This window comes from Mastigoproctus giganteus, chromosome 3 (assembly GCF_048544385.1).
Source record: "Mastigoproctus giganteus isolate SK-2022 chromosome 3, ASM4854438v1, whole genome shotgun sequence".
Classification (NCBI taxonomy): Eukaryota; Metazoa; Arthropoda; class Arachnida; order Uropygi; family Thelyphonidae; genus Mastigoproctus; species Mastigoproctus giganteus.
The window spans coordinates 197,288,292-197,308,679 of record NC_143577.1 but is presented as its reverse complement, the minus strand read 5'-3'; the positions used below and the strand labels follow the sequence as shown (position 1 = coordinate 197,308,679).

Sequence of the window (20,388 nt, the reverse complement as noted above, 5' to 3'; positions counted from 1 at the left end):
CTCCAGCAATATGAAAGCACGATGAAACAAATGGCCCTCAGTCCCCAGCAGCTTTCACTCTCCCTCTTACGGCAGCGAGAGGATTAGAGTGGAAGCAGAGGGTGCTAAGAATCTCTGGGTACGACCAGGCTGCCACGCACGGAAACTGAACTTGGCCTGTTATAACGTAAGAACACTCATCGGTGAAGACAGGATATTAGAGCTGGAAAATGAATTAGAAAATGTGAATTGGAATATCATCGGTTTGGCTGAAACAAGAAGAAGAAATGAATCACTTATAAGTTTATCAAGTGGAAATCTGCTGTACACCAATGGAAACAGTGAAAGGAGTGAAGGTGGAATTGGGTTTCTGGTCCATAAAGATTTTAAAAACAACATTTTGGAATTCAAAAGTACATCACCAAGAGTGTCAAGACTAATACTCAAGATTTCTAAGAGATACAAGCTAAAGATTATAATGATTTATGCACCAACATCGAGCCATGATGATGAAGAGGTTGAAGAAATGTACACTGAAATTGAGAGTCTTCTAGATGAGCAGAAAACCCACTACACTATTATTATGGGAGACTTCAATGCTAAGGTTGGAAAAAGACAAAACAGCACAGAAAGGGGAACTATAGGAAATTTTGGAATTGGTGAAAGAAATGAAAGAGGTGAAAGACTTGTGGAATTTGCAGAATCTCAAGGACTGTCAGTAATGAACACTTTTTTTCAAGAAAAGGGTGAACAGAAAGTGGACATGGAAGAGTCCAAATGGATTAACTACTAATGAAATCGACTTCATCCTCACTAATAGAAGATATATTGTGAATGATGTCACCGTCCTGAATAAGGTAAATGTTGGAAGTGATCACAGAATGGTAAGATGTACACTTGATATAGATGTAGGAAAGGAAAGGAAAAAACTGACTCGAGTAAATAATACAAAGGTCTTTGAGATAACAGAAGAGGAGAAAAAGCAGTATGTACTGGAACTTAAGAACAAGTTTGAGCTTCTGCAGACTGCTGAGGACCAAGATATCGACGAGGAATATTACAACTTTTTGAAAGTGATAAAGCCCAAGAAACCTATAGGGAAAAAGAAATCCAAAGAAGAAAAAATTAGTCAAGAAACACTTGTCATGATGAACCAAAGACGACAAATGAAAAGCAAGAAAAACACTGACAGGGAGAAAATTGAGTATACTGAGTTATGCAAAGCCATTAGAAAGAGACTCAGAGAGGACATAAGAAGATTTAACACAAGAAAAGTAGAACAAGCATTAAGGGAAAACAAAGGATTTAAATCAGCAGCCATGAGCAGTAATACAGAAAGACAAATGATACTGAAACTGAAGAATAGCGATGGTGTACTTATAAACAGCAGAGAAGGCATAATTCAAATAGCAGAAGACTACTATAGAGAATTATACAAGGAGCAGGGGAATGATGCCAGCAGTGGGGAAGATGGATTGCAAAGTAGTAACACATACGACATACCCAATATTCTTCCTGATGAGGTAGAACATGCATTGAAGAAAATGAAGAATCAGAAAGCCCCGGGGGAAGATGAAGTTACTGTAGAGTTGTTAAAATTGGGAGGAAGAGACATAACACAAAAACTGGCAAGGCTCTTCACAAAGTGCATTAGAAAAGGTGTGACGCCTAAGCAGTGGAATAATGCAATCATAGTTTTGCTGCATAAGAAAGGAGATAAATCAGAAATTGGAAATTATAGACCAATTAGCTTGTTATCCCACATCTACAAGTTGTTCACAAGGGTCATTACTAACAGATTAGAAAGAATACTGGATGAGAATCAACCGAAAGAGCAAGCTGGCTTTAGGACAGGATTCCCAACTATGGATCACCTTCATGTAATATCACAGCTAATGGAGAAAGCAAATGAATATAAAACACCATTATGCCTGGCATTTGTGGATTATGAAAAGGCATTTGACTCCATACAGCATAAGGCAATGTTTCGGGCACTGGAAAGACAAGGCATTGATACCCCATATATTATGATTTTGAAGAAAATATACGAGAGTGCTACCTCCTTTATTAGACTAGACAAAGACAGTAGGAAATTTAAAATTGAGAAAGGAGTTCGACAAGGAGACACAATATCTCCGAAGCTGTTTACTGCTGCCCTTGAGGAAGCTTTCAGAAGATTAGACTGGTCGCAGAAAGGAGTCAATGTGAACGGAGAGTACCTAAACCATTTGCGATTTGCAGATGACATTGTGGTCATAAGCCATGATCCCAAAGAATTAGAGGAAAATCTTAATCAGTTATGCACAGCTAGTAAGGATTTTGGACTAAAGATGAATATGGCTAAAACAAAAGTAATGATGAACAAGTATGCCACAGAAAGGGAAATAATGATTGAAGGAGCAGTAATTGAAAAGGTGGAGTCATATACTTATCTGGGACAAGTTATTAGCTGTAATAATGATAAATGGCTGGAAGTCAAGAGAAGAATAAATTTTGGATGGATAGCATTCAGGAAATATAGTCACATACTGAAGAGCAATATCCCAGTTTGTCTGAAACGTAAAATAATGGACCAATGTATACTCCCCACCATGACTTATGGAAGTGAAACTTGGGCACTCACCAAAAGAATGGAAGAGAAGCTGAGAACCACACAGCGAAGAATGGAACGAATCATATTGGGAATAAGACTGTTAGATAAGAAGAGAAACACATGGATTAGGCAACAAACTCAAGTAAAGGACATTCTTATCAAAACTAAAGAACTAAAATGGTCTTGGGCAGGACACATAGCTCGAAGACATGATGACAGATGGACTAAGAAAATAACAGAATGGTATCCAAGAGGAGCTAGAAGAAAACCTGGAAGACAAAGGCGGAGATGGATAGATGAAATTCATGAGTTTGTGGGTAGTAAATGGATGTCCAGTGCTCAAAACAGAAGCAACTGGAAAGTTGCTGGAGAGGCCTTCATCCTGCAGTGGATTGAAAATGGCTGATGATGATGATGATGGAAACCTGAGGCTTGTGCTGCACCAGCCAAAAAAAATTTTCAAGTTACCCTGAGAGAGAGAGAGATTGAGAGAGAGAGCACGCACCAAGAAAGAGAAGAATGATGATAATTGATTGCTGGAACAGACTTCCATCTCTTGATATGAAAGTTGATAGCTTAAATAAATTTAAGGCTGAGGTGGAGAGGCGTTTGGAGTTGAATGGAGGTGAAATGGGAAGTTTTTTTTTTTTTTTTTTTTTTTTATTTTGGCTGATGCTGTATAAGCTTTCTTTCTTGCATCGTATGCCTCAACTAATGCTAATACTGACATTAGTAAATAAAGTATTTATTTACTAAGTAAAGTGTATTTATGTTAAAAAACCTGAGGAAAAATGGTTAAATTTTTTTGGCTATAATGTGGGTATTGAAGTTGTCATCTGACACTGACATTATGTTCAGGTTACACTGTATATTATTAGGAGTAGAATAGTTTGTTTGTTGCAACGATCAGTTACACTCTGGCTGAAAGTAAATTTTCATACATAAACTGCTGCCATCCTTTTTCAATTTAAGTTACATAATGATATGTTTATTTATGTCTGCTTTATTAATATTACATTTTTATGAACTTAATAATGATATATTCATTTTCATTACATTTCTAGCTATCATTTGTTGACAGACAATAAGAAAATTTCTACTTGAAACTTGTTCTATACATCCTTGACCTTGTGTTTAGATTTGATATGCATTTTACATCCTGCTTTTTTAATTAAGTGAATATACATGCACTTCTCCCCTTCCCTCCCCCTGCCCTTCAAGGTTTTGTTGAAATGAATACTAATAACTACACATTGCCAATGCAATTTAAGGTCTCACCTGTGAAGTTGCTAGTTTTGCTGCTTGTATATCAAGCTTCCTTAAAATAAAGTTCAGCAAAGAAATTAATCAAAACCAATCATAAATGCCAACCCTCACCTGCAGTAGTGCAAACACATGACTCCATGTGTTTGCACTACCAGCCACAGAGGAATGTCAGCTCTTTCAATGTAAATATATTTAAAAAGTTTAACATAAAACAGGGAAAAAAAAAATAATAAATCATTGGTGAGGAGCCACATGAGGGGGACAGCCTCCTTGTCAAACTTCTGCTCCTGTGAATTCCAAAAGATTGTGTTTGTTGTTGGCTGCCATTAATATACTAACTGCATTGTGAAGCACATGCATCATGGGAGTTTTTAATCCTCTTGGAAAGAAAACAACTTGACTTTAAGAAGTTCCAATTTGGGAGAAGAAAAACCCAATATTTTTTCAAGTACTCTTCACCAGTGGCTGACTAATTCATTCATATGAGATGAAAGCCCAAAAAAAATGATTGTCTCTGCCCTCCCTGATCAAGATTGACTTAATAACATAATTTTAAATCCTGCATCAAAGAGGTGTCATAGGTCAAGTCAGCAGTAACAGTATTTAGTAGGTATGTCAACAAATGTGCTTATATAATCTGCTACAGAAAAATTAAGAATTCCTCTTTAAAATAAATGAACATAAATAACAAAATGCAAATTGATGTCTACTCCAGCCAGTCTACAAACCTAAACCTAACACAAATTAATCTTGTAAAAAATATAATAAAATGTAATTTGTTGGTTGGAGTTACCAACAAAATTTGCATTTTATTGATGTAACAAAAAATAAACAACACGTATTAGTAGTGGCAAATGCTGCAAGAAAGCATGCTTGCACAGCATCAACCAACAGCAACAAAACCGAAAAAACATGCTTCCTATATCGCCTGTCCATCCGCTTAACAGTTTGTCTAGTTCTTCTTTGAATATATTTAAAGTACCCACTTATACAACAAAAGATGGAAGTTTCTTATAAGAATCAACCACCCACTGGCTGAAGGCAAATCTCAGTATGCCTATTAAAACAATCCTCCTTCAATTTGAATTTGTGCCCCCCTTGTGTGTTGTCTATCAGATGGTAGATTCCATTGGCATTGAGCTCAATCAACCCATTCAAAGCTGTACTCACCTCAATTAGATCTCCTTGCAGTTGTGAAGTCTCCAGACACTGCAATTTGCAGAACTGAAGGCTTTCCTAGTAAAAGCACTCTTTTGTTTCCATCATTTATCTTGTTCTCTTCTCAGCACCCATTCCAACAGATCACCATCCTGTAAATGAAGCTTCCAGAAGCCTATGACAGGTATTAACTAGTCTGTAATCAAGTCAAAAAAAAAGGTTAGGCAGGCAAAGGCAGATTACGAGAAATCTTTGGCAAAGGATGCAAAGAAAAACAGCAAAGAGTTCTTTACTTATGTAAACTCTAGAAGGAAAGGGATGAATCAGATTGGACCACTTAACATAGATGGGTTGACTATTAATGGTCATGCTCATGTAGCTGAGAAACTAAACTAAATGAGTATTTTGCATCTACATTCACACATGGAGTCATTCAATGAGGGGAGTGCCAGAAGTTTATCAAATGCTATCAGGGAGCTAAGTGATTTTGTAATAACTGAGAGCAAAGTGGAGGAGAAATTGTTGAAGTTAAACATAAGGATGGCACCTGGGGTGGATGGGATCTATCCAGTTATATTAGAGGAGGCAGCAAAAGTAAGCAAACCCTTAGCGATAATTATGAGAGCTTCCTTGGTCTCAGGGGATTGTCCCTCTGTATAAGGCAATGGTCAGGCCATGCCTTGAGTACTGTGTACAGGTCCAGAGGCCTCATTTTAGGAAGGATGTAGATTTGCTTGAGAAGGGTAACAAGATCGGTGAGGGGAATGAAGGGTTCAACTTACCGAGAGAGGCTTAAGTTCTGCAAATTTCAGTGGCTGGAGACTAGGCACCTGCGAGGTGATCTGATTGAGGTGTATAAGGCCTTGAATGGGTTGAGCACTCTGAATTCTGATGGGATTCTTCCACTTGTTCAGATTATGAACCTAAGGAGGCATAAATTCAAATTAAGAAAAGACAGATGTAGAATAGATGTGCGGAAATTTGCCTTTAGCCAGTGGGTGGTTAACTGCTGGAACAAACTTCCATCTGTCGTTGTGGAAGTTGATAGGTTAAATAAATTTAAGGAGGAACTGGACAAACATTTAGAGAGAAATGTTTTGTAAATTTTTTTTTTTTTTTTGGCTGACACTGCATAAGCTCATACATTTGCTTTCTTGCATCACATGCCACTACTACTACTTGCCTACTCTCCAGGCACTGCAAATTGCAGCACTTGGAGAGTAGGCACCTGCGAGGTGATCCGATTGAGGTATATAAGGCCTTGAATGGGTTGAGTAAACTGAACGCTGATGGGATTCTTCCTCTTGCTCAGACTAAGAACCTCAGGGGGTACAGTTGCAAATTGAGGAAAGATAGTTGTAGAATTGATGTGCGGAAATTTGCCTTTAGCCAGCGGGTAGTTGATTGGTGTAACAGACTTCCATCTTTTGTTGTGGAAGCTAATAGCCTAAATAAATTTAAAGCTGAGCTGGAGAGGCATTTGGAATGAATGGAGGGGTGAAATGGGAGCATTTTTTTTTTTTTTTTTGGCTGATGCTGCATAAGCTTGCTTTCTTGCATCATATGCCTCTGCTAATGCTAAAGTGTTTAATTTTGTTGCATTTTGTTATTCATGTTTGTTTATTTTAACTATAGAGGGTGCTGGTTAAGGCTTGTAATTTGTTTCCTTAGGTATGCTTTCCCCCATAGCAAATCATATAGGAACATCCAGTGATTTTAATTTAAGATAGCTTGGGACACAGGCAGAAAAATTTGTCTTTCCAGATATGTACTTAATTTTCATTAACGTGCAGTACAGTAGCATTCATTTCAACAAAACTTTGAAGACATAATCAAGTATGCATTTTCAACATGATGCAAAGAAGTAAAGCTTATGCAGCACCACTTCTAAAAAAAAAAAAAAAAAAAAAAACCCAAAAACTCACTTCACTTGACCACCCTTTCTAATATGTCAAAACCATTGTAAATTTATTCAGACTATTTACTCTGTGATACTAAGTGAAAATTTATTCCAGCAGTCTGGCTGAGTGCAAATTTGTGTCTTCCTTTGTCATCTTAAAAAGAGTGATGCCATCAGCATTTAATTTATTTGACCATTTTAAAGTTTTATTTACTTTGGTTAGGTTACCATTCAGATGCCTAATTTCCAGAGATGGCAATTTGCAAAATCCCAGTCTTCCTTGATAAGAATATCCTTTTGTGCCTGCAGCTAACCTTGTTGCATTTCTCTGCACAGTTTCCAACACATCTGTGTCCTTTCTAAAATGAGGTTTCCAAACCTGTATGCAGTATTCCCAATGTGGCCTGACCATTTCCTTATACCCCAGGATAATCACCTCTTTGTCCCTGATTCCAAAATTCCTATGTGTGATCAACAGAATGACATGAGCTGTTCTAGAAGTCTACACTATTCGGATAACTTCATGTCAGACCATATGGTCACCCCTTGTTCTTTTTTCTTATGAACTACTTGTTTGGTGCTAATGATGGATTTCTTTGTCCATGTCTGGATAAAATAAGGTCTTTGGGTAGAATATGGTGTTACCTACTAATATTATTAGTAGATAATAACATATTTATTGGGAAAGAAGTTTCTTTTGAATTGTGCTGGTGAACTGTAGAAACTTTCTTAATTCGGGTTATTTTCATCGGGTACTATTATTTGTTGTTGAGGCAGGCATATTAAGGATTTTTCAACCTCTGCTAAACAGACAAAGTAACCTTAACACTTTACAGGCACTACAAAAGACACTAGTCTAGGTTGCCTTTGTGCAACCCAAGCTCTGTACATCTAAATAATTCAACCTGGTATGGATTAGTGGTATGTTAGAATGAAGAAAAGGTGTTTTTTTTTTTTGCTGTCTACACAATATATACTACTTTCCTCCCCCCCATCTTACTACTTTTAAGTAGTTATTATATCAGAATTTATATTTAAATGCTTACAGCCAAAATCTTTTATAATTAATAAGTAATTAACATGTGTGTGCTCTTTCATTTGCACAATGACAAAAATTAAATATTTGCCCCCTTTTTCATTTCTTAAAGGGTGATTATTTGGAGCAATCAGGTATTACTCATATCATTTGTGTGAGGCAGGATATTGAAGCTCACTTTATTCGCCCTAACTTTCCTGACAGATTTAAGTGAGTAAAATTTTCCTTGAATTGTTCATTTTTGACATAAGTATGCTTTTTTCTTTTTTTGTCAACTATAATGGTGGCAAATAGTGCTTTTAGCTGTAAGGTACTAAACTAAGCTAGGTTGTTGTTGTTGTTTTAGGGATTTATCAGGTGCATCAGCAACTATGGTCATAGTCTACCACTAAGCTAGGTATGGACATAACTGTCTGTACCTTACAGCCAAAAGTATCTTTCATTTTCCTTTTGATGAAGGAAAGGGAAATGATTCTTTGTTGGAGCCATCTTTCTCTAAATTCTGTATTTGTACATGGTTCAAATTTGTGGACCCAACAAAATTGTTGAATTCATTATATTCTACCATTGGAAATTTTATTATTATTATTATTTTATTTTTTTTTTATTATTTTTATTTTTTTTGGGAAATGGTTTTGGAGGTGGGGTAGATGCTAATTTTTCTCCTGGAATGATCACTGCCATCTGCCTTCCTGGAAAGTAAGCATGATACTCATTTTGCTTTTTACCAGTTGAACATCTGATAACACTTGTTATTGCTAGATTATTGCAGCTTCGTTTCGTAATATGTACATTTGGTGGATAACAAGCACTGCCAGTTCCGCATTTAATCATTTGTCTTTCAGCCATTTCTGTTTTTTGTTATTCTGTGTTTTAGCTTTCTCATAAAGAAACTTCTTTGTATCCTTCAGCCATTTTTAGATTAAACTTTTTTTTTTTAATTGGAATGTATATTCTCCTATACCATGTATGAGTCAAAAAGGCAAAAGATAATTGACATTGATTGGACATGAATTTCTATGAATTGCAATCTTCAGGAAATAAATAGGAAAACACATAAGTAGAAGACATCAATGAAGAAAACTTAATTTGTTTAGTTCGGAAGTGAACTGTAAATGGTGTTAGCTAGCTGATCCAAGTGTTTGGAATAATGTAATTACAAATGCTAATTCAAAAAAAAAATAGCATGGAATGTATTTAATAACTTGACAAAGGCTTGATGTAAAAGCAGTTTGCTGATGACAAGGTTGGGAGGATAGACATAACTGGCTTTGTGTCAATTTGTTGATATACAAGTTTCAAAGGATAAATGATACTAACCAAGGTACTTCAACAAAATGCAGATAAATTATTCAGTTAATCTGAAAAATGGGTTAAATTATTATTAAGAAATATTGGGAAATGTGAGGTCTATACTTGAGTAATAGTAATCCAGATTATCTTATTACTTGGGAAGCAACAAACTCAAAGCAGTTAATAGTGAAAATTACTTAGGATAATTGTGCAATCTGTCATGTTCTCCCAACATGTGTTTTATCTATAATCTACAGGAATTTTGCAGTAGGGACAAAGTAATAATTATTTCACTTTGATGCACTTCATTATCTCAGCAAAGTAGACATATTGTTGATTGTTTTGAACAGTAATAGTAACATGTAATGTGTAGCTTGACACACTATTTACCACTGATGATTAATACATATATAAGGAGGAAAACACACGAAGAATTGGATGTATCATATTTTGTGTCCTCTTTATTGCAGTATTCTAGTGTTGATAACTTTTCATAGCAATTGTACTGTATTTATCAACCTTAAAGTCTCATTCATATAAAGCTTCTGTTGGGCCATATCTTGGATATTATTTATAGGACTGCAATCTCCATTTCAGGAAGGATGTTGATTTGCTAGAAAAGATACAGTTAATAGAGAAAAGATTAGTTATTGATATAAGGAAGTATTCCTGTGAAGTAGGGTTGGCAAACTGAAGTGTTTGCAGACCACATGAATAGTTTTTAGGAGCTCACAGGCCATGCCAGTAGCTTTTGGGAACTTATGTGACACACTAATATAACCAGCAACATTCATGAATGATTATATAATTTGATTTTTATTTAAACTTTATATTATAATGGCAATGCCTTTAAAGGTAGTGCTATTTTAATATATGTATAAGAGTTACACACTTCAGTTTTGTGGCTTGCAAAGTCTAAAACTGTACATTTGCATAGCAACTTGATCTAGGTAATTAAGGCTTGAAAAGTTGTAAAGTAAAAGAATGGGGATAGCTTTTTTCTCATGTAAGCAGCACAAACTAGAGTACTTGAGGATATGCACTTATATTAAGAAGGATAGTTGTAAACTTGGATTTAAAAAATTTATTTTTAGTCAAAGGGTTATTAACTTTTGGAATAAATTACTACCTTATCTTATAGAACCAGAGAACTTGAAAAGTGTTGGACAGATATCTAGATGAAATCAAGTGACTCTTGTAATGCTGAATAAGCCTGACTTTCCTGCATTGATTTGCCTTTAATTAATGCTAATGCTAACTGTGAAATACTGTTGACCAGCTGATATACATGTTTAGACTGGCCTTTGAAAGAACAAGATATAATCACAGGTGCTAATTCAAAAGAACAATACACATGGAATGTTACTGTTTTCTTAAATTATTTTCCTGAAGCAGATAGTCAAATTGAAACCATACTTAGTGTCATATAAGTATGGTATTAAGTATACCTCAGTTGTCAGCAAATTTTACTGCAATAAGAGGAGTTAGCTAAGTCACAACCCACAAGTTATATGTGGATTGTTGGAAGTTTTATGCATTTAATATTCAAATAAATAAAAACCCTAGCTAAATTTCACCTTTGAAATAAAGATGGGTAGGGATATCTAATACTGTCCTACTAAAACGTTAGAGAATCAATCATCCTAATATTAACTCACCCTCTGTCTAATCTAAATGAAATAGACTGTAACTTATTGATGTATGGAAATTAGCTTACCTATAAGTAGCCCTGCATAGCCTTCTTTTCATCAGTAATACTTTATGATAGAAGAAGCAAGTGATATTGATGAGCTCACAAGCATGATTGTTCTGTTCATTCAGTGGCAGTATCCATAATGGCAATAGTGAAGTTGATATGTATTGTTGCAGACTGTGTAAAGGGTTTATGATCAGTAACTGTTGACCAAAAAACTGCAGAAACAAGGATAAAGGAAGCTGAAAGAAGATACTTCATGATTACAATCAACACATTCTTTTCTGTGTGAAAACTTTAGTGAAAATCAGAATTTAATACTCAGTAAATTCACTACCTACTTTGATGCACTTCATTATCTCAGCAAAGTAGACATATTGTTGATTGTTTTGAACAGTAATAGTAACATGTAATGTGTAGCTTGACACACTATTTACCACTGATGATTAATACATATATAAGGAGGAAAACACACGAAGAATTGGATGTATCATATTTTGTGTCCTCTTTATTGCAGTATTCTAGTGTTGATAACTTTTCATAGCAATTGTACTGTATTTATCAACCTTAAAGTCTCATTCAACTCGTTTGTACCTTAGTATGTCAGATAAGTGCCTTATGTTGTAACTGCAGTTGAGAATAAAAAAAAAACTCACAAATTACCATTGAGAAGAAATGAATGAGAAGGGACTGAATGATCCTTGTCTTTGCTTTGTTTTAATTATTCTGTTATTTGTTTTATCTTGATGATAATGATTTGCACTAACATCTTATGATTCATTAATAAAAATAGAATTAAGGTCATTTCAGGATAAATACTATAAGACAGGCATGTCAAACTGGAAGCCACAGGTCACTTGCAGCCCTCAGTTTGTTTTGTGGTCCCTAAGTGTTGTCAACATTTACAGCGTTAAGTTACAGGGTGATCCAAAAGTCAGTAAACAATTAAAGAATCGGTATTTCAGTGAATTTTTGGCATATGGTAACGAGATTAGCGCAAAATGCATAGAATTACATGGGGTTTTCCCCGAAAGAATGTCAAAATTAGTTCCAGACATGTCCACCAAGCGGTGCTGTGCCATGAATGACGTCGTGCAAGTGTCTGCTATAAAGGCACTGCAAGAACAACAGCTAAGCAGTTCAGTGAACGTTTGGGAAAGAAAAAGAAAAGAAGTTAAAAGTGGTCATGTTATCATTACCGGATAAAACACTGTTGGTGAAATGTTATTACCTTAACGCTGAATCTGCAACTTTGCGATCTTTCCATCAGCTGAAGGATGTGCGACGTGGTAAAGGACCAATGCCTGTTGCAGGACTAAAGATGATGATTAAGAAATTTGAGAAAACTGGTTCGTTACAAGATCGTCCACGAAGTGGAAGACCATCAACATGTGCTAAAACTGCGGCTGCAGTTGTGGAAGACATGGATACTCGACTGGCATCATCATCACATGGAGAAGCAAGTTCTCGTAAAGTTTCACGTCAAACTGGCGTCCCATATGTGAGTGCGTGGAGAGCATTAAGAGTAGTCCTCCATAGATATCCGTACAAAATTCAACACCTTCAAGAACTTAGGCATCCCGATTTTGTAAAGCGGGAAGCATTTGCGTTATGGTTCTTTCAACGAATTGAAGAACATGACAACTGGCTGTCAAATGTTTTGTGGACGGATGAAACCCATTTCACTCTCAATGACACTGTAAACACACACAATTGCAGAATTTGGGCGACAGAAAAACCCTCGAGCCTACACGAAAACACCATTGCATTCAGTCAAAAGTAACGGTGTGGTGTGAATTCACCTCTTCTTTTGTTATAGGGCCATTTTTCTTTCAGGAAATCAGTGGTTCTGGTTTTGAAACTGTCACTGTCACAGATCAGCGTTATGCTGACCTGTTACAAAACTGTGTTATCCCTAGCCTGGGGGAAAGGCAAGCTTTGGATGTTGTGACATTCATGCAGGATGGAGCACCACCCCATATTGCTTCCTGTAAAACAACTGTTACTTTCAGCATGAATGGCCACCAAGGTCTCCAAACCTGACGCCCTGTGAGTTTTGGTTATGGGGTTACCTGAAGTCATGGGTTTACAGAGATCACCCAATGTCATTGGCAATGCTAAAAGACTCTATATGACAGCAGGTATCAATGATACCTCCAGAAATGCTGTTTAATGCTGTCCACAACGTCATTACTCGTCTTCAGGCAGTGCTCGACAGTGAAGGCTGCCACATTGAACATTTACTATAATGAACATTTACTATACTTGATGTGTAACACCACTTTGTGGTGTTACACATCAAGCGCCACCTTGTGGATATATTTGGAAATGATTTTGACATTCTTTCGGAAAAAAACACGAGCGATTACTTTATAAGCTGGAACAGGTTGGAATCACAGGGAAAATCCTTAGATGGATATGAGGGTGGCTTCATGGCAGGAGGAAGAGGGTTGTGATAAATGGTTATTCCTCAGATTGGGTTGATGTAAGAAGTGGGGTTTCCCAAGGATCAGCATTAGTAGAAGAAAATCAATCTTCATTGATTTTCATAAATGACATCGATGAAGGGATAGAAGGTGTGATGTCTAAATTTGCATATGATGTAAGGATTGGTAGAGTAGTTAATGATTGCTGTCAAGCAGAGCTGCTTCAGAATAACCTAGATAGACTTCAGAGATGGTCAGAAAAATGGCAGCTATGCTTTAATCCAGCAAACTGTGTAAGGTGTAAGGTGTATTTAGTGTCAGACGGCACCAGGGGTTTCCCCCATCTCCGTGTTGCTTTCATTGTGGGTGTACCAGTTCACTGGGAAATGCCAGAGATTTAAAAGTGTGTGGGCTTTGTATCTGTGTGATGTCGTGTACCGTTGTTCATCTGGTCGTTTAGCCGCTGGACCCCTGCTGAGGCCCAACGTTGCCCCACCTTCGCCCCGTGGAGGCAGACCAGGAACCCAGTAGTTTTAGTTTCACTCTGGCAGGTCCTGCCACCTAATTTCCTGAGATTTCAGAGGCTAGGACTTAAAAAAAAAAAAAAAACGCGCTCGCTCTTTTATATGCACGTACGTACAGACAGAGACATATATCCATCATCGTCGGTTTTGATGATCATTAGGTGAGGGGGATAATGCTTGCATAATACAGGCCGAAAGAATGGGTGAACAGGAATTTTGACATAATTAAGTTTTTGTGTGTGGGACATTCGCTAGCATAAAGATAGAGTGGGTGGGAGACTGAAGGCTGGGGGGGTTAAGGCAGAAATATGGGGATGGTAGGCAACCCCAGAAGTCAGTGAGGCATGCCCATGCCTCACCAGGAGAAAGTAGGGGGCGCCGGGGGGACTGTCCCACCACCGGCGCAGGGGAGGGGGTGGAAAGGCACCAGGCAAGGGAGCCCGGTGAGCTGAAGAACAGATGTTCTTTGGTTATAATGGTAGTGGGTTGTGGGCTGCAGCCATTTGGTTTCTCCTCGTCCTCCTCCTCGTGAACAGTGCCTGTGCATAATCCGAGAAGGCTTGATACTCCTCCTTTGTGTCTAGGAGGTGATGTTCTTGTCCCTGTGGTAAGTAGTGGATTCTGGTGAGTAAAACACCACGTAGGTCTTCATAGAGCCTGCAGTCATACATTAGGTGCTGCCAGCTCTCCAGCCCCCCGCAAGTGCAAGTTGGATCAACCTGAATCCCAAGTAGAGACAGTTTGGCATTAATAGCTCCGTGTCCAGTTAAGAGGTACGTTGCTTGTAGACCTGGGGAGAACCAGTTGGGTGAGGTTGGGTAGTTTTGTTCAATATTGGGTAGAAATTTCTTTGTGATCTCTCCCTTTTGAGAGTTGCTCCACCTTTCCTGCCATGCCTGCTGCAGGTGAGTTTGTATCCTCTTCTTTTCCACATTTCTGTTGCTGGTTAGGTCAATAGTGAACCCCAGAAAAGTCTGTGGGGTGCCTTTGTCTAGGTAGTATAGTAGGCCGCGTTGTATGATTTCTAGGTCCAGCGGGAGAGTGCCTGCGAGCACTTGCAGGGCGTGGGTGCTCACCGTGCGGCAAGCGCGAGTGATGGTTAGGAGGATAGATCTGTGAATTTGGTCTGTGATACGTCTGTTTACTGCTGTTGTAGTTTTTTGAAACCATGCACCGGATGCGTAGGTGACGATCGGAGTGAAGATAGCTTTGTAGAACAGTTTGAGGACTCGCTTTTTTAAGCCCCATTCTTTACGCGTGACCCTGGCAACCATGGCTGCGTAACGTCTTATTTTTTTACGGAGATATTTCAGATGGTCCTGAAATGACAGTTTTTGGTCCAATATCACGCCTAGGTATTTCAGTTGGTTGGAGAATTTGATTGTTTCCTGCCCAATTTTTATTTGCGGAGGCCGCCTAAGATCAAGGCGTCCCTTTAGTAGGATGGAGTTTGTTTTTGTGGAGGATATTTTGAGTTGATTTCGGTTTGCCCATTCTTGGAGAGTGGTCAGGGCCCGATTTGCGAGGACCTCTAACGCAGCTCTTGAGTTTGCCTGTATCGTCAGAATGAGGTCGTCCGCAAATGCCTGAGATTGTACTTCATTGAGATCGATGTTAAGAAAGGTGTCCAAGACAATATTCCACAGTAGTGGGCCAAGGACCGAACCTTGAGGGCAGCCCCAATGGACATGCCTGGAGAGTGTGCCATAGGGAGCGGTGACTTTGATGGTTCTGTTGCTTAGGTAACTTTTGATTGTGTTATAGAGGTTTTCCGGCATGTTGGCTTCGCGCAACCTCGCCAGGACGCTCGGCCACCAAAGTGAGTCGAACGCCCCAGCGAAATCCACGGCTATCACTAAGAAGTACTTTGTATTACATCTGTTTACCTTGGTCAGGAGGTGAGTTAAGGCATCCACGGCGGAGGTTCCCCGTCTGAAGCCGAATTGGTTTGCTGAGGCCAGGCCTGCGTCATCATAGTAATGTTGGATCCGTGTGTAAAGTAGTCGTTCAAATAGCTTACTGATAACTGTAAAAAGTGCAATGGGCCGATTTGAACCTGGGGAACAGTAATCCCAAAATAACTTATACACTTGGCGGAGTTGAACAAAAGCTGGTAGTGGAGGAAAGGGACTTCGCTATTATGATACGGTCAGATATGAAGTTCTCCGAGCATTGTAGACTGTTTGCAAGAAGGGGCCCATGGTGTCCTGGCGCCTCCATAGCCAGGTGGGCAGAAGCAGCAGTGCATAGCACATGCTTCTTGATTAGACCAGCATTCAAGCCCGTAACCACCAAATACGGAGGATGCAGAAAGGTCAGGGAATGACCACCGTATATCCCCGGAGCAATATGGCCTTAGTTGCTAATGCTCCTGAAAACCAAATAACAAACAAAACAAATCGATGGTGTCCCATTGATGATTTATCAAACAATTTCTAGTAGATATAAGGACATCATAATCCCATTATATAAGGCTATTGTTTGACCACACTTGGAATACTGTGTTCAAGTATGGAGACTGCACCTAAAGATTTGCCGATCTCACTAGGCAAGGTAACTTGCCTGGTGAGATCGACAAAAGGGTGACCATATGAGGAATGACTTTGAATATGTGGGTTGCAGAGATTGGAAACTAGGCACCATAGAGGAGACTTGATTAATGTGTTTAAATCTCTGAGAATCATAAACAAAATGAATAAGGACGAAATTTTCATTGTTATAAATGATTCTGGAACTGGGGGGGTCATAATTTCAAGTTATGGGGGGAGGAATAATTGCAGGGTTTTATTTTAGCCAGCGAGTTATAAATTACTGGAAAAAGTTACTTACATGGGTGGTAGAAGCTGACAGTTTGGGGAAATTCAAAGGTCAGCTGGATAATTACCTAAGGGAGGAGGAAAATGCATAGGTTGTCCATTTCCTTTTCTCTTATTAATTATTATTATTATTTTTTAATTTTCTTATTATTATTAATTTGTTTTTATTCTTATTATTTTGTTTTATGTATTTTTTTGTTATTTTATTTTATTATTATTTTTGTTTATTATTATTATTTTTTTTTATGCTGGTGCAGCATAAGCCTTAGTCTTCCTTGCACCATATGGCCATTACTAATACTAAGTAATTAATAACCCCAAAAATCTCCATTTACCCAGATTAAATTGGGAAGAAGTTATGGCATTACATAATCTCTGCAGAAATAAAGATATCGTCATCCAAAGGGCAGATAAGGGGAACATGGTAGTTATTCTGAATAAATTGGACTATATTAACAAATTGGACAGAAGACTACTATAGAGAATTATACAAGGAGTGAGGGAATGATGCCAGCAGTGGGGAAGATGGATTGCAAATTAGCAACACATACGGCATACCTGATATTCTTCCTGATGAGGTAGGACATGCATTGAAGAAAATGAAGAATCAGAAAGCCCTGAGGGAAGATGAAGTTACCGTAGAGTTGTTAAAATTGGGAGGAAGAGACATAACACAAAAACTGGCAAGGCTCTTCACAAAGTGCATTAGAAAAGGTGTGACGCCTAAGCAGTGGAATAATGCAATCATAGTTTTGCTGCATAAGGAGATAAATTGGAAATTATAGACCAATTAGCTTGTTATCCCACATCTACAAGTTGTTCATAAGGGTCATTACTAGCAGATTAGAAAGAATACTTGATGAGAATCAACCGAAAAAGCAAGCTGGCTTTAGGACAGGATTCTCAACTATGGATCACCTTCACGTAATATCACAGCTAATGGAGAAAGCAAATGAATATAAAACACCATTATGCCTGGCATTTGTGGATTATGAAAAGGCATTTGTGGATTATGAAAAGGCATTTGACTCCATACAGCACAAGGCAATGTTTCGGGCACTGGAAAGACAAGGCATAGATATACCCCTCATATTATGATTTTGAAGAAAATATATGAGAATGTTACCTCCTTTATTAGACTCGACAAAGACAGTAGGAAATTTAAAATCGAGAAAGGAGTTCGACAAGGAGACACAATATCTCCGAAGCTGTTTACTGCTGCCCTTGAGGTGGGCGCCTCCGTAGCCAGGTGGGAAGGAGCAGCAGTGCGTAGCACATGCTTCTTGATTAGACCGGGGTTCGAGCCCGTCACCACCAAATACGGAGTATGCGGAAAGGTCAAGGAATGACCACCGCATATCCCGGAGCAATATGGCCTTAGTTGCTAATGCTCCTAAAAACCAAATAATGAATAACGAGCTGCCCTTGAGGAAGCTTTCAGAAGATTAGACTGGTCGGAGAAAGGAGTCAATGTGAACGGAGAGTACCTAAACCATTTACGATTTGCAGATGACATTGTGGTCATAATCCACGATCCCAAAGAATTAGAGGAAAATCTTAATCAGTTATGCACAGTTAGTAAGGATTTTGGACTAAAGATGAATATGGCTAAAACAAAAGTAACGATGAACAAGTATGCCACAGAAAGGGAAATAATGATTGAAGGAGCAGTAATTGAAAAGGTGGAGTCATATACTTATCTGGGACAAGTTATTAGCTGTAATAATGATAAATGGCTGGAAGTCAAGAGAAGAATAAATTTTGGATGGATAACATTCAGGAAATATAGTCACATACTGAAGAGCAATATCCCAGTTTGCCTGAAACATAAAACAATGAACCAATGTATACTCCCCACCATGACTTATGGAAGTGAAACTTGAGCACACACCAAAAGAATGGAACAAATCATATTAGGAATCAGACTGTTAGATAAGAAGAGAAACACATGGATTAGGCAGCAAACTCAAGTAAAGGACATTCTTATCAAAACTAAAGAACTAAAATGGTCTTGGGCAGGATACATAGCTCGAAGACATGATGACAGATGGACTAAGAAAATAACAGAATGGTATCCAAGAGGAGCTAGAAGAAAACCTGGAAGACAAAGGCAGAGATGGATAGATGAAATTCATGAGTTTTTGGGTAGTAAATGGATGGCCAGTGCTCAAAACAGAAGGAACTGGAAAGTTGCTGGAGAGGCCTTCATCCTGCAGTGGATTGAAATGGCTGATGATGAACAAATTGGATTCCATATCGGACAGCTCCACCTACAGGAAGATAGACCTGTCTGTATTTGCAAATTTAGTAGACCAATATAACAAAACACTGACTTCATACTGAAAATGTGATTTTATTTCTATGGCTGAATTAAAAGAGCTGAAAGCTAGGATCTATAATATTCCTGTAATTTTCGGACAGGTTAAACTCCATAAACCTAGTTTTCCCATATGCCCGATTGTATCCTACAAAAATTCAGCATTTTCACGCTTAGCTGCACACTTATATATCATCATCAAATCTTTCAGACATATGATAAAATTCGGTATAAAAAACTATGATGCAGTAATTAATAGTCTTAAAGATGTCAAGCTTTGCCGTAATGATAAATTGTTTTCGTTAGATGTCAATTACATTATATACTAATGTTCAGTGCTTTTTTTGTAAAAAAATAGGTGCTGGTACTTTGCTATCAGGAAAAATTGAAAATTAAAAGGATATGAAAAGTAGTGTAAAAATTTTTTTTTCTTGAAATTGTTACTTTAGTAGTAATGATTTTGGAATAAGAACAAGAAATTTAGTATATTAACACAGTTTATTAAGCATAAATTTATTTAAGTATATAAAAAAATAAGTAAAATGTGAGTAAAATAAGTTAATAAATCGGTCATATACTGAGTGCCGGGCACTCAGGAAGAAGGTCCGTAGTCACGAATGGTCGTTAGTGTAGTATCTCAAATAGAGAGCTTTATGGTAACTGAAAAAAGTTTCTAGTACCCTGTCTTGGCCTAAAACTGAGGAACTAACGAAAACGTTGTCTATTTGTCCTTCCAGTTGTGAATGGCATGGCATGGGTGGGTTTGTTTGTTTATTTGGTTTTTAGGAGCATTAGCAACTAAGGCCATTTTGCTCCGGGGATATGCGGCGGTCATTCCCTGACCTTTCTGCATCCTCCGTATTTGGTGATCACGGGCTCCAACCCCAGTCTAATCAAGAAGCGTGTGCTATGCACTGCTGCTCCTGCCCACCTGGCTACGGAGGCGCCACATGGATGGGAGAAGCGACTCCGACTTCTTCCTAGAGAAGCGATTAAAGTCTTTTTTGGGGGGGGGGAGGCAACTGGCAGGTGAGGGCCATGCTAGACTACATGCAGGTGTCTCTCCACTACTGCCACCTCAACACTGGCTCTCTGAGTACCTCCTTGTTGGGACAACTCCAACTTTGAAAACTGTTAAAAAATAGTTCTCGTCGCAAAATTTATAAAGGACCTTTATAGAATTATTAAATAACTCTTTAGCAATCTTTTCATCACCAAAAGGAGAATTACTTAGTAAAAAGAAGTGCACTATTGAAGTGCAATAAAAAATTGTTTTTTTAATCTTAACACAAAAAGTAAATGATAGATTTCAATCGGAATAGTTTTTCCTTGACAAGCATCGAATAACGCATAGCTAATGTGGTTTTTAAATTTTTAGCTCCATTAG

At 38.0% G+C, this 20,388-nt stretch overlaps 1 protein-coding gene across 1 annotated transcript in view; it reads left to right on the top strand.

The window, feature by feature from the left end:
- Positions 1 to 20,388, top strand: part of LOC150088557 (serine/threonine/tyrosine-interacting protein-like) — a 187,368-nt gene that overhangs the window by 72,343 nt on the left and 94,637 nt on the right. The window contains exon 4 of the mRNA XM_090370231.1: positions 8,045 to 8,142. Within this exon, the coding sequence (XP_090226357.1) occupies positions 8,045 to 8,142 (98 nt within the window). The remainder of the gene's footprint in view (positions 1 to 8,044; positions 8,143 to 20,388) is intronic.